The 13,953-nt window shown below is 42.2% G+C and overlaps 1 protein-coding gene across 1 annotated transcript in view; it reads right to left on the reverse strand.

The window, feature by feature from the left end:
• Positions 1-11,318: 11,318 nt before the first annotated feature.
• The window catches only part of ARPC1B (actin related protein 2/3 complex subunit 1B), a 127,124-nt gene continuing 124,489 nt past the window's right edge, over positions 11,319-13,953 (reverse strand). Inside the window, exons 10-11 of the mRNA XM_056535433.1 lie at positions 12,948-13,038; positions 11,319-11,920 (exon numbers count right to left, since the gene is read on the reverse strand). Coding sequence (XP_056391408.1) covers positions 11,882-11,920; positions 12,948-13,038 — 130 coding nt within the window. The 3' untranslated portion in view covers positions 11,319-11,881. The remainder of the gene's footprint in view (positions 11,921-12,947; positions 13,039-13,953) is intronic.

The raw sequence follows: 13,953 nt of genomic DNA on the forward strand, positions 1-13,953 counted from the left end.
GCATTTATGTCAGAACTGCTGTAAAATCAGCCACCCTGTTCTGTACTCAGGAGAAATTGTGTTACAAATTTTGGGGGTCTTTTTTTTCCTTTTACCGCTTGTGAAAATTAAAATTATGGGGCAACACCAGCATGTTAGTGTAAAAATATATATTTTTTACACTAACATGCTGGTGTAGACCCCAACTTTACCTTTTCATAAGGGGTAAAAGGAGAAAAAGACCCCCAAAATTTGTAACGCAATTTCTCCCGAGTACGGAGTTAGAGAGCACCATGCTCATTTGAGGCCTAAATTGGGGATTTGAATCCGCCACAAAAATACCCTACGGCAGTGTTTCCCAAACAGGGTGTCTCCAGCTGTTGCAAAACTCTCAGCATGCCTTGACAGTCAGTGGCTGTCCGGCAATACTGTGAGTTGTTGTTTTCCAACAGCTGGAGGCTCCGTTTTGGAAACAGTGCAGTACAAGAGTTTTTTTTTATTTTTATTGGGGGGGGACTGTGTAGGGGTATGTGTATATGTAGTGTTTTACTTTTTATTTTGTGTAGTGTAGTGTAGTGTTTTTAGGGTACATTCACACGGTTGGGTTTACAGTGAGTTTCTCGCTAGGAGTTTGAGCTGCAGCGTAAAATTTTCCGCATCTCAAACTTGCAGCAGAACTCGCTGTAAACCTGCCCGTGTGAATGTACCCTGTACATTCACAGGGGGGGGGGGAGGGGGGGGGCAAACCTCCAGCTGTTGCAAAACTACAACTTCCAGCATGCACTGACAGACGATACATGCTGGGAGTTGTAGTTATGCAACAGCTGGAGGCACATTGGTTGCGAAACACTGAGAGTTTGTTACTTAACTCAGTGTTTCGCAACCAGTGTGCCTCCAGCTGTTGCAAAACTAGAGCTCCCAGCATGCACAGTCTCTCAGTGCATTCTGGGAGTTGTATTTTTGCAACAGCTGGAGGCACACTGGTTTCAAGACACAAACTCAGTATCACAACCAAAGTGTCTCCAGCTGCAATAGTCAGCATGCACTGACAGTCGAAGGGCATGCTGAGAGTTGTAGTTTAGCAACAGCTGGAGACACGCTGCTACAACACCCAGCATGTCCTTTGGTAGTCTGTGCATGTTGGGAGTTGTAGTTATGCAACAGCTGGATGCACACTTTTTCATAGAAAAAATTTGCCTCCAGCTGTTGCATAACTACAACCCCCAGCATGCACAGACTACCAAAGGGCATGCTGGGAGTTGTAGTTGGAACTCCAGCTGTTGAAAAACTACAACTCCCAGCATGCCCCTTGCCTGTGCATGCTGTGAGTTGTTGCTAAGCAACAGCAGGAGGTGAACAGGCCTCATCTCCTGCTGTATCCTGCTGCCGGGACCACCTCCGCTGCTGCCACCGATCCTGCTGCTTCTGTTGCCAACACCGATCCTGAGGGGACCCCTGCCAGACCAGGGCAAGGTAGGAGACCCCTGCCGGCCTCGATCGCTGCCATCATCGCCGTCCGGATCGCCACCCAGCAGGGTCGTGATTGGTCGGTCGTTCCGACCACCGATCAATCACGTGATCGTGAGGCGGCACCCATGCCACCTCACTCCTGCTGGGTATGGGTGAATGGGGCTTTCTCAGACAGCCCCATTCACCCTTTTTTTCCGGGTCACCAGAGACCCGATTGACCTGGAATAGCCGCACATCGCCGGTCTGAATTCACATGGGGAGGGGGGGGGTCTCAGAAACCCCCAGGGGTTTGCACGGGGTGCCTGTTGAGAGATATCTGCAGTCATCTCGGTCTGGTCCTCGCCCAGCGGGTGGGGACCGGAATTCCCAAGGGCGTACCCATACGCCCTCAGTCCTTGAGGACTCAGGATGCAGGGCGTATGCATACGCCCTGCGTCCTGAAGAGGTGAATACACAGCAAACATATGCAACATAGTTTATATCACAAGAACCATTCTATGAACGTCATCACATGACTCCATACACCCAGCTTTCCCAGAGACCTAGCACACCATCTGCATTCCATAGCACCAAACATTTCTGAACAAAGTATTAACACTTTTTACAGTTTCAACAAACTTGTACCATAATATCACTTACATGAACACTTTCAACTCTGCTAAGCCAACTCCTTGAGTCTGCGTCTTCTGCAGCATCATCCTCCTAAACAGCAGCAGTCACCTTTATTTCCCTTTGCTTTTCAGCTTATAACTGTATATAAATACTATATATAAAACTGCTATATATGAATACCTCTATACATTAAACATCAGTATATTACAAACTTTCAACTGCCTAAATATCTACATGCTTTTCCTTCACTATTCACATGCTTTTTCATCAAAACATTAAGTCTCTATCTCTGACACCATCTCGCTAATCCTATCAAGCTATTTACAACAATCTGCTCCTACCACTTGCACACACCGGACCAAAAACACCAATTTCTTCAACACAATGCACACAGCCATATGTCCACTCAAACTACAATATCCCAAAATCACCAAGGAACATTCATTATGAGACATTGAGACAATCAATCCTACTCAACAACTTAATTTACAACACAGACACAGTTTTGAAACTTCTATATACTTCCCATCTTTGCACACTCTGCACAGTTCTTTACACAACCATACGTCCTTCTCTTTGCACAACTCAGTCACTCATTTCTTCAGAGTAAAAAAACATTAGGGCTCAATTAACTGACACATTTAAATACAGTTCTACGTTCTCTATCTAAGTCTGGCTGCAGACTGTTCAGATCTATCAAAGTTTAACCATTTCAAAGTTTTAAGGAATTTTTGGGAGTAGTGAGGACCGTGTAATTACGATATATCGGCCGTACAAAGATCGGTACTCAGCATAAACAAAAGAGTGCGTATAGGTACAACCAAAATTTGTTTCCTGATACTAATCTTCTGGTACGAAAGGATACTGAACTGATATATGATATCAGCAGTACACTAAAAAGATATCAAGGATACAGTAAAAATATACTCTACTGTATCTACCAGCAGTAGAATTTATCACTTGGTACATATACTTAACTGGAATCTCACATCAGCAGTACAAAAGTTGCATTCTGGTACATGTACTGAACTGGAATCTCACGTCAGCAATACATATACTGAACTGGAATCTCACGTCAGCAGTACATATACTGAATTGGTACAACACATTTGATGTCTAACCTCTATCCAAAATTTTCCAACAGAACTTTACTTGACTGATGCAATATCAGAAGTACATAACACAAAATGAGAGATAAAATGAGAAAGAGAGAAAAAAAAATCAAAAATCTACAGCACTTTTAACTCCCTTGACCATATCCACTGAGTAGATCAAGGAAACTCAAAAATCAAAATCCAAGCAAAATGTTTTTCCGAATCAAAAATGTCTGTTAGATTCCCTAAAGCTCAAAAATCCAAAAGAAATCTTATTATGTAGTGCATTTTGGATGTTACAGTTGGCAAAAAGAGCATTTTACTGGTTCTCTCACAATTTCTCCCTATATGATAAATTGTTGACTTAGATTTAAACAGCAGCAATCAGTCACCTGTGAGTTGAACTCCTCTGTGAAATTGAGACCACACAGAGGGAAGATTCCCCATCACTAGGGCTAGTTCTAGAGGGTCGACAAAGGCCATGTCTCAGGCTCCCAGGCCTTCCCAAAAGACACACAGATAAGCTACAGTTTCATAAAGAAATCAGCAGACTTACTGTGTTTTTGTGGAGATTTGACTCCTAGTTTGGACTGTTCTGGGCTGCCCTGGACAGCTGGGAAGGTGTCGGTCCACCAGACTTGGCTCTTCCCTCTAGTGTGGTCCAGGGAACGGAAAATCCCATCCAGGCATTAAAATGTGAGTGACTGCTGCTATATACCGCTGATTGCTGACACATGGAATACACACCAGACAGAATGTTGGTATATCTCCTTCTCAGCATACTCGCTAAGCAGCTGCCCCAAAGGAGTTCTGTTTAATTACATGGAAGTATATTGTTTTTACATTTGACGAAAAAAGGGAGGTTTAGTTATGACGTCAAAATCATCATGTTATATTTTGATTGGTTGTTTGAGCTTTATCTCTGTATATATTAGCATATTTAATATTTTATTTCTTTCTTGGCCAAAGTTCATTTATGCGGCCCTCTCGCTCTCATACTGGAAAATTCCAGATCCTTGTCCTTCTATACAATCTGTATCTTCCTCAAATGTTTTTTCTTCTAACGTCTCATCTTGGCGTCATTCCAAGGTTTCCATCTTAGTCACGAGCAGATAGCAAGATCAGGAACATGACATCAGGAATATGGTGTATAGGTTAAGAGTAGGTAACAAATATCTTTTTTCAGCATTAGAAATGGCATATAAATATATACGTGTTAATATATATATATATATATATATATATATATATATATATATATTGATCATCCGTCAGAATCATTTTAATCAACTTACCACTGCCACCTGGTCTAGTTCCCATACCTTTTTCAAACATTATAGGCTTGACCTATCAGATAGCCAGATCTGTTCTTTTGGTATGAAAGTGTTGCATGCTATTGTCCCTTCCTAATTAGTTTATTTGGTATTTCTCTGGTGGCTGTCATGGTGGACAAAGAATAAAGTCAGAATTATGACTTACTGATAATTCATTTTTTTAAGTCCACCGTGACAGCCCCTTCATACCCCCCTTATTATTATGATTATTATTGATTGATTTGTGTTTAATTATTCATCTTATCCTGTCCCTAAAGGATCATTTGTAAAACACTGAGGAGGTGTGGGAGGGGAGGGGCTTTTAAACTTTCTCTGTTCCTGTGCCTATTGGGTCCAAGGGGACCACCCTGGTGGCTGTCATGGTGGACTCAAAAAAAGAAAACAAATTATCGGTAAGTCATAATTCTGACTTTGTAACTTTTGGGGGGCTTCCGACTCTAAGCAGTGCACTTTTCATTATAAATGATCCCTTGGCCCAGATTTATCAAAAAATGAAGTGATTTCCCCACAGCAACCAATCACAGCTCAGGTGAGAGAGAAAGAGAGAGAGAGAGAAAAAGAGAGAGAGACCCGGCAGCTAATGAAAGCCTTGACCCTGGGCTAATAGCGTGCAACACCGATCATTGTGCCGCGCGCTATTAACCCTTTAGACGCGCCGTTCAAAGTTGATCGCATTGTCTAAAGTAACAAAAATACACTCCCAGCAGCTCATTTGGGCTGATCGGGACCATCGCGGTAAAATCGCGATGTCCCGATCAGTTAGAATGCGAGCGGAGGGTGCCTTACCTGCCTTCGTCGCGTCCGATTGGCGATTGATTGCTCCAAGCGTGAAATCCAGGCTTAGGCATTCGACCGCAGATAACACTGGGCATCTCCATGTTAATGCTTGGGGGTGATCATCTGTGTATACGATCAGTATGCGCAGTGCTATAGCCACTAGTGGGGGCTAATACACTGTGGAAAAAAAGTAAATAAAGATAATTTAACCCCTGCCCAATAAAAGTAAGAATCACCCCCCTTTTCCCATTTAAAAAACAAACAAACTGTGTAAATAAAAATAAACATATGTGGTATGTTTGGTCACTTTTTATATCATGAAAAAATGAATAAAAAGCGATCAAAAAGTCAGATCAAAACAAAAATGGTACTAATAAAAACTTCAGACCACGACGCAAAACATGCGTCGAAAAATGCACTGCGTAGAAATGGAAGCCCCTAAAAGTAAAAAAATTGCATTTTTCTTAAATTTTGTCAATTTCTTTCTCTGTTTAGGGCCCAGTGTGAGAAAGTCACCAAGAAATCTTTCATCCTAAATACTATTAAAAATGGGTATAGGATAGAGTCTCATGGGAAGAAAAACCTTCAGCTTCCCTAGGGCAGATATGCAAAGTGACAATGTGATCTACCCCACAAACATTCTTCAGACGTTACAAGATAAATGTAGCCTCGTCACTAAACAAATTGTTTGGATGGAAATTGGTCCCTCCTAAAGACCATTTATTTGGTATGCCAGGATGTTTGAAGTAAAAAGAATAATTTAACAATAATTGTAATTATCATGAATACATCACAACAGCACCCTTTAACCCCTTAAGGATTCAGCCCATTGGGCCTTAAAGGGGTATTCCAGGAAAAAACTTTTTTTTATATTAACTGGCATTAGAAATGTAAACAGATTTGTGAACTACTTCTATTAAAAAATCTTAATCCTTCCAATAATTATAAGCTGTTGAAGATGAGTTCTTTTCTGTCTGGGAACAGTGCTCTCTGCTGACATCTCTGCTTGTCTCGGGAACTGCACAGAGTAGAAGAGGTTTGCTATGGGGATTTGCTTCTACCCTGGACAGTGCCCGAGACAGGTGTAATCAGAGAGCACTTAGACAGAAAAGAACAACTCAACTTCAGAAGCTCAAAAGTACTGAAAGGATTAAGATTTTTTAATAGAAGAAATGTAACTTTCAGGAGCCAGTTGATATATAAACATTTTTTCTTTCCTGGATAACCCCTTTACGTTTTCCTTTTTTCCTCCTCTCCTAAAAATCATAACTATTTTATAAAAATTTTCATCCACAGACTAGTATGAGGGCTTGTTTTTTGTGCGACCAGTTGTCATTTGTAATGACATCACTCATTTTTCCATAAAATGTATGATGCAACAAATTTTTTTTATTTGTGTGGGGAAATTGATAAGAAAACCGCAATTTTGCAAAATTTGGAAGGTTTTTTTTTCACGCTGTACATTTTATGGTAAAATAGACATGGTTTCTTTATTCTGTGGGTCAATACGATTAAAATAATACCATGATTACATACTTTTCTATTATTGTACTGTTTTAAAAAAAATTACAAACTTTTTATCCAAATTAGTACGTTAAAAATCCCTCTATTTTGCAGACCTATAACTTTTTTAATTTTTCCGTATAAGTGGTGGTATGAGGGCTTATTTTTTGCGTCGTGATCTGTAATTTTTATTAATACCACACTTGCATATGTAAAGCTTTTATAAAAATGTTATCAATTTTTTTAAATAAAATGTTATAATAAAAAAAAAGCAGCAATTTTGAACGTTTTTTTTTACGTTCACGCCGTTCATCGTACGGATCATTAACATTATATTTTAATAGTTCAGATATTTACGCACGCGGAAAATACATTTTTTAATAAACCCTACGCAACGGGTTATTTAAAAAAAAGTTTTACACTTTTTTGGGGGGGAAATGGGGGAAAAGGGACCATTTTCATTGATATTGGGGGAGGGGATTTAATTTTTACTTTTTTACTTTTATTTTTACACTTTAATAGTCCACATAGGGGTCTATTTATAGCAATAATGTGATTGCTAATACTGTTCTGTGCTATGCATAGGGCATAGCACTGATTAGTATTATCGTCTATCTACTGGAAATACCAAAGTCCACAATTGCTGATTTGGTCTCATCACAATCCAGAAGAAATAGAATAAAAAGTGACCAAAAAGTCACAAATAAGCAAAAGTGGTACCGATGAAAAATCTACAGATCACAGTGCAAAATATTAGCCCTGATACAGCTGTGTATACAAAAAAATAAGAAAGTTATAGGCAGTCAGAAGAGGACAATAAAAGCAGTAAATAATAGAAAAGTATGTAAACATGGGTATCGATTTATATCGTATTGACCCACAGCAGTGGCGTACCAAGGGGGGGGAGGGTGCGGCCCGCTCCGGGTGCCACTCTCATGGGGGGCGCCAGGGGCGGACTGACCCGCCACCGCCGCCGCCGCTTCTGAGGTCTGGGACACTAGTCCCAGATCCCCAGCAGTAAGCGCTACCTTCTCCTGTATGAGTGATACACGCACATACAGGAGAAGGCGTCCCCTCTGTGTGAGCCTCATCTGCCACTACCCAGAGGAGACGTGATCTCCGCCCCCACGCAGCACGCAGTACAGGCGCCGGTGACGTCACTCATCCGGCGCCTGTACTGTGGAGGGGAGAAGACGCGGGCCCTGCAGCTGAGGAGATCACTGCGTGGGATATCAGGTGAGGATCCTTTTTTATTGTTATTTTTTGCTCTACATTTACCTATGGGGAAGGGGGAGGGGGTTGCTCGGCATTTACCTATAGGGAAGGGGGGGGGGTGCTCTGCATTTACCTATAGGGAAGGGGGGAGGGGGGGGTGCTCTGCATTTACCTATAGGGAAGGGGGGAGAGGGAGGGGGTATGCTCTGCATTTACCTATAGGGAAGGGGGGGAGAGGGAGGGGGGTGCTCTGCATTTACCTATAGGGAAGGGGGGGTGCTCTGCATTTACCTATAGGGAAGGGGGGGAGAGGGAGGGGGGGTGCTCTGCATTTACCTATAGGGAAGGGGGGGAGAGGGGGGGTGCTCTGCATTTACCTATAGGGGGGTGCTCTGCATTTACCTATAGGGAAGGGGGGGAGAGGGAGGGGGGGTGCTCTGCATTTACTATAGGGAAGGGGGAGAGGGAGGGGAGGGGTGCTCTGCATTTACCTATAGGGAAGGGGAAGAGAGGGGGGGTGCTCTGCATTTACCTATAGGGAAGGGGGGAGAGGGGGGTGCTCTGCATTTACCTATAGGGAAGGGGGGGAGAGGGAGGGGGAGGGGGTGCTCTGCATTTACCTATAGGGAAGGGGAGGAGAGGGAGGGGGGGTGCTATGCATTTACCTATAGGGAAGGGGGGGAGGGGGGGTGCTCTGCATATACCTCTAGGGAAGGGGGGGAGAGGGGGGGTGCTCTGCATATACCTAGGGCTGGGCGGTATGACCATATATGTGTATCACGGTATTTTTTTTTACTTACTGTGGCTCCACGGTATATAATGGTATTCCCCCCCCCAAAATCATGTGACCCGCCAGCGCTGTTCTGCCCCCCCCCCCCCACCCCTATCACTTATGTCAAGCACTGCTGCCCTCCTCCTCTTTGTTGGGAGCCGCCGGCGATGGAACTCACTGTACGCCAGTGGTCTCCAACCTGCAGACCTCCAGTTGTTGCAAAACTACAACTCCCAGCATGCTGGGAGTTGTAGTTTTGCAACAGCTGGAGGTCCGCAGGTTTGAGACCACTGCTGTACGCTGTATACGGCTTCATACATGACAGTGGGCTCAGCCTATCACTGGCAGGGGCGGGGCATCGCTCTGGCCGGTGATAGGCTGACGGCTGTCCGGCGTTCCCGTCCCCAGCGACGTGGGTGAGTTAAAAGTTTATTCTCTGTATCTTTTGCAGCCCGGGCATAGGTATACAGCGTACAGCAGTGGTCTCAAACCTGCGGACCTCCAGCTGTTGCAAAACTACAACTCCCAGTATGCCCGGACAGCCGTTGGCTGTCCGGGCATGCTAGGAGTTCTAGTTTTGCAACAACTGGAGGTCTGCAGGGTGGAGACCACTGGCGTACGTAGAGTTCCATCGCCGGCTGTCCGGGCATGCTGGGAGTTGTAGTTTTGCAACATCTGGAGGTCTGCAGGTTGAAGACCACTGGCGTACAGTATAGAGTTCCAGCGCCCGGCGGCCCCCAACAAAGAGGAGGAGGGCAGTGCTTGACATATGTGAGTAGTACCCCACTGGGCTGATCATTAATTGGGGGGATCAGAACTGTGCTGGCGGATAACATAGGATTAGTTCCCCGATGTGGGGACAGCGCTGTGCTAGGCTGATAATACATTCCCGAGGGGGAGGGGCCCAACTGGTATTGCGGTATGGGGGAAAATCCATATTGTGCAGCCCAAAAAATTTGGTATTCGGTATGAACCGGTATACTGCCCAGCCCTAGATATACCTATGGGAAAGATGGGGTGGGGGTGGGGTGTAGCTCTGCATATACCTATGGGAAAGAGGGGGGGTGTAGCTCTACATATACCTATGGGGAAGAGGGGGTGGGGGGTTTAGCTCTGCATATACCTATGGGAAAGAGGGGGGGTGTAACTCTGCATATACCTATGGGAAAGAGGGGGGGTGTAACTCTGCATATACCTATGGGAAAGAGGGGGTTACCTGGCTACCTACCTACCTGCCCTTTTACTGTGCAGGACACCAAGGAGGGAATTATTACAGTTTGTGGGCTTATAGATGGGAAGATTGTGTAGAGGAGGGGAGGGCACTGAAAATATGCAGAGTCTGACATGTTTTTCCTGCAGATGTTAAGAGATCCACATGCCGGTCTTATCCGGACGGAGAAGAAAAGGAAAGAGGACGCCGCTGATCAGAAAAGACGTAATTGTGAGTCCCAAAATGTAACTGTAATCACTTATATGGTATACACATCCTGTGTATAGCTGATACCTGCCGCCATATGGTCCTGTATATAATCACTTATATGGTATATACATCCTGTGTACAGCTGATATCTACCGCCATATGGTCCTGTATATAATCACTTATATTGTATACAGATCCTGTATAGTATACTGGTCTGTATATAGTGGTTTTATACAGTATGGCGGTATTATCCAGTTATTGAGTGGTGGTATATATTTACTCCTTGTATACCAGTATTATTGGTTATAGAAATTTACCTACGTTAAAGTGTTTCCTACATATATAAATTTTAGTTTATTGTGTGTGGGATTTGGGTGGAATAGGAGTGTGGCAGAAGATTGACGAGCTGCAGGGGCCCTTGCTTTTTTTTTGGTCCGGGGGCCCCGAGTGTTGTCAGTCCGCTCCTGGGGGGAGGGGTGGGAGGGGGTGTGATTAAGGGGGGTTGCGTGTGTGTGTGTGTGTGTGTGGGGTGCCAAACAAAGGGTCCGCCCCGGGTGCCAAATGCTCTAGGTATGCCCCTGACCCACAGAATAAAGAGAACATTTAAATTTTACCTTAAATTACGCTGCATTGAAACAAAGCCCCTAAAAATGAGCAAATATGCAGTTTTCTTTTTAATTTTCTACCATTTTCTATATATATATATATTTTTTTTGTTGAGCCATTTTATGGTAAAATTAAAGGTGTCATTCGACAAAAATAAAACCTCTGGTGTAGATAAGTAAAATTAAAATGTTGGCCTGCTTCTAGTGGAAATTAGCTCTGAATGTACAACACTCAAAAAACAAAAACTACATTTGGGTACTTTGCCATATCCATGGGGCCTTATGTGGACTAACCACACCTTGCATGTGCTATTGCCTTGGTGGAGTTTTCTAAGCTGAGGTAAAAAGAAAAAAAATTGTCTGTGTCTCATTGGGGTACAAAAGATTTTGGCTCCTTCCAGTAGGCTGTACCTGCCGCCAATTCTCAGTGTCTGCTACCTGGGTAACTATAAGTGTATTTATGGTACGTAAAAAATTCTATATTTGCAGATTCCACATTTTAATTTCTAAACAGACAACAACAAAACAATGTTTCTTTTTTCATTAGCTTTTTTTTTATTTCTAAATAGTACATTTACAGTATTGTAGAAAAATGTTCATGGCAATGCTTGTAAACATCTGTCAACTGAGGCATAGCAGTAAATAAAAGGAACAGGTAGAATTTAAGGTAGTATGGCATAATAGGGTCATCCAATGCCTCTCTTTCACTTACTACATGCTGGGCAGGACAATGGCAAAGGCAATAAACAGAGCACTCGGCAGCTGTACCACCCACTTACGGCATCTTATGTCAGATTGGGTGGAAGAGAGCTATGGTGGACAACCCCTTTAGTACTGAAAGCCCATTTCCAGTTACTACATTTCCAGGTTTTTATGTTGTTTTTGAAGATACATTCAATCTGTATTAGTTATGTAAATAGTTTCTCTTGCATGCCACTGACTAAACTATATGAAGCCAACTTCCTGTTGGTACGCAGACAAAATCTTTAATTATTATAAAATCTTTCCAGCCTGTAAAAGATGGAGCCATCATGTTAAAACCGAAGCGAAGCAGATAGAAGCTAGATAAAAGCTGCGGGCTCGCATTCTGCTTTTCATGCCTATACAATTTTTAAATCTTTCATTGCAGACTCCAGGCTCTAAAAAAGAAAGCAGAAAATATGATCGTACAATGCCTTCTAAGTATATTTGTTTCACTGACTACAGCTGTAGCAACATATATGTATGCATGTTTATCTATGTATCTTATCCTGCCGTTTGGCACCGTTGAAGAACATTTGGTCAATCAAAACTAACCAATGCAAATAACATATAAACCTTGAAAGAAAGGAAAGCATTATGCTAAATGGATTCTTGTCAGCATACTTATGATTATATGATTTTATACACTTTGATTATTGGAAAATTAATTGACTATGGACTATGAAGAGTGTAGTTGTATTCTACTGTAGCTAATACAGCGGCGATCACCTATACTGGATACCGGTATGCTTTACGGCTGGTATCCAGTATGTTGCAAAATCAAGACTGGATAGCAGACAGGCAACACCTAGTGGCGGCTATTTTTAGGTTTTATTTCTCGTGAAAATAAAAAATTTAAATGTAATTGATGTAAAAAGGCATATTATGATTGGTTCTGCAATATATCAAGAGTTTTTAACAATGACGACAGTGCCTCTTTAATGTTATGGTGCTACTATATGTAATGTACCAAATATTTGCTGCCAGCAACTTGGTTATATAAAGTTTAACATACTATTTATACACTTAGGGTGAGTTCACACTGTGTTTTTGTTTCTGTTTAATGTTTATCTTTTATATCTTAAAGGGGAACTCCACTGCCCCAGCGTTCGGAACATTTTGTTCCGAACGCTGGGGCAGTGGAGTACCCCTTTCAAAAGTGTAAAAAAAAGTAAACATCAATACATTGTAAAAATAAATGCTGCTGTATAGCATATAGTGGACTCCATTTCCCATTGTATTGCACTGTATATGTTTTCTTTGCAGTAAACAATATTTTAGTTGAGTATGTTTTGTAAACAGCAATATTAAACGTACTGTAACAGAAACTGTAAAACCAATACAAAAACATAGAATGAACCCACCCCTATTGGCAAAGTATAGGAAATAGGATGTCTTATGATAGAGTGTGACTATACTGCTCACCTTTATATCCCAGATACACATGCCTCCATCCATTCCAGTGGTGCAGAACTTGGTACATTTTGCCTTCCCTCCGTTCAGCACAGAGATCTGACTGTAAATATATACGTTGATTATTCAGTTTATACCTGACTCTTAGAAGTTTAAAGCTATAACGTTGGCCCTTCACTCCTTTCAGCATGTTTAGTAGGAGCAGGAAGGTTATTTCTGGCGTTTTTTGGAAAACTGCAACTGCAGTCAAAGTATAAGTGAATGTGGCTTTGGCTCAAAAACTGCAGCAGCAGTTTTCCATAAAAAAACAAATAAACAACCTGTGTTTAAACCTAGCCTAAGGGTCAGTTCACAAAGGTGGATTTTGTGCAGATTTTACGAAGAAGAAATTCTGCTATCCAAATTGTGCAAAAACATTGAACATGTCTTTAAATTTTGCAAAATTCCGAGCGGAATCTGAATGAATTCAATGGGGCTTTGAATTTTGGCAGAATTTTGTGTTTTGAGCACACAGACATTCTGCTGAAATTTGGCTCAAATTCCATAGCAAGCTTTACAGAACGGAATAATTTGAGGTGAATAGCAGAATTTTCATCGCGTGAACATAGCTATGTTGAGTTTTTCAAATCCTGTTCCCACTAACCAGATACGGAAAGGAGTGAAGGCCCAAAGATATAGCCAAAGAAATTTTTAAATCCGCACGAAATCTGCCCATGTGAACGGATCTTAATGCTGTTTCAAGGCAGTGATGGTAGATAAGACCTATACCAATTTCCCAGGTAAAAATACCAGCAAGATGCTTTCAGTCTCTTACAACACAACATAACCCAGAAGAAAAGTATATCAAGTATGACCTATATGCCAATTGAGATGATCCAGAGAAAGGCAAAAAACCCTGAGATTGTTGCTAAATGTCCCATGCCAGGGTAAAAAATCCTTCCTGACTCCAATATGGCAATCAGAATAATCCCTGGATCAACATTCTGTCCCTATAAATCTTATATCCACAACCTGTAAT

This window comes from Hyla sarda, chromosome 8 (assembly GCF_029499605.1).
Source record: "Hyla sarda isolate aHylSar1 chromosome 8, aHylSar1.hap1, whole genome shotgun sequence".
NCBI lineage: Eukaryota > Metazoa > Chordata > Amphibia > Anura > Hylidae > Hyla > Hyla sarda.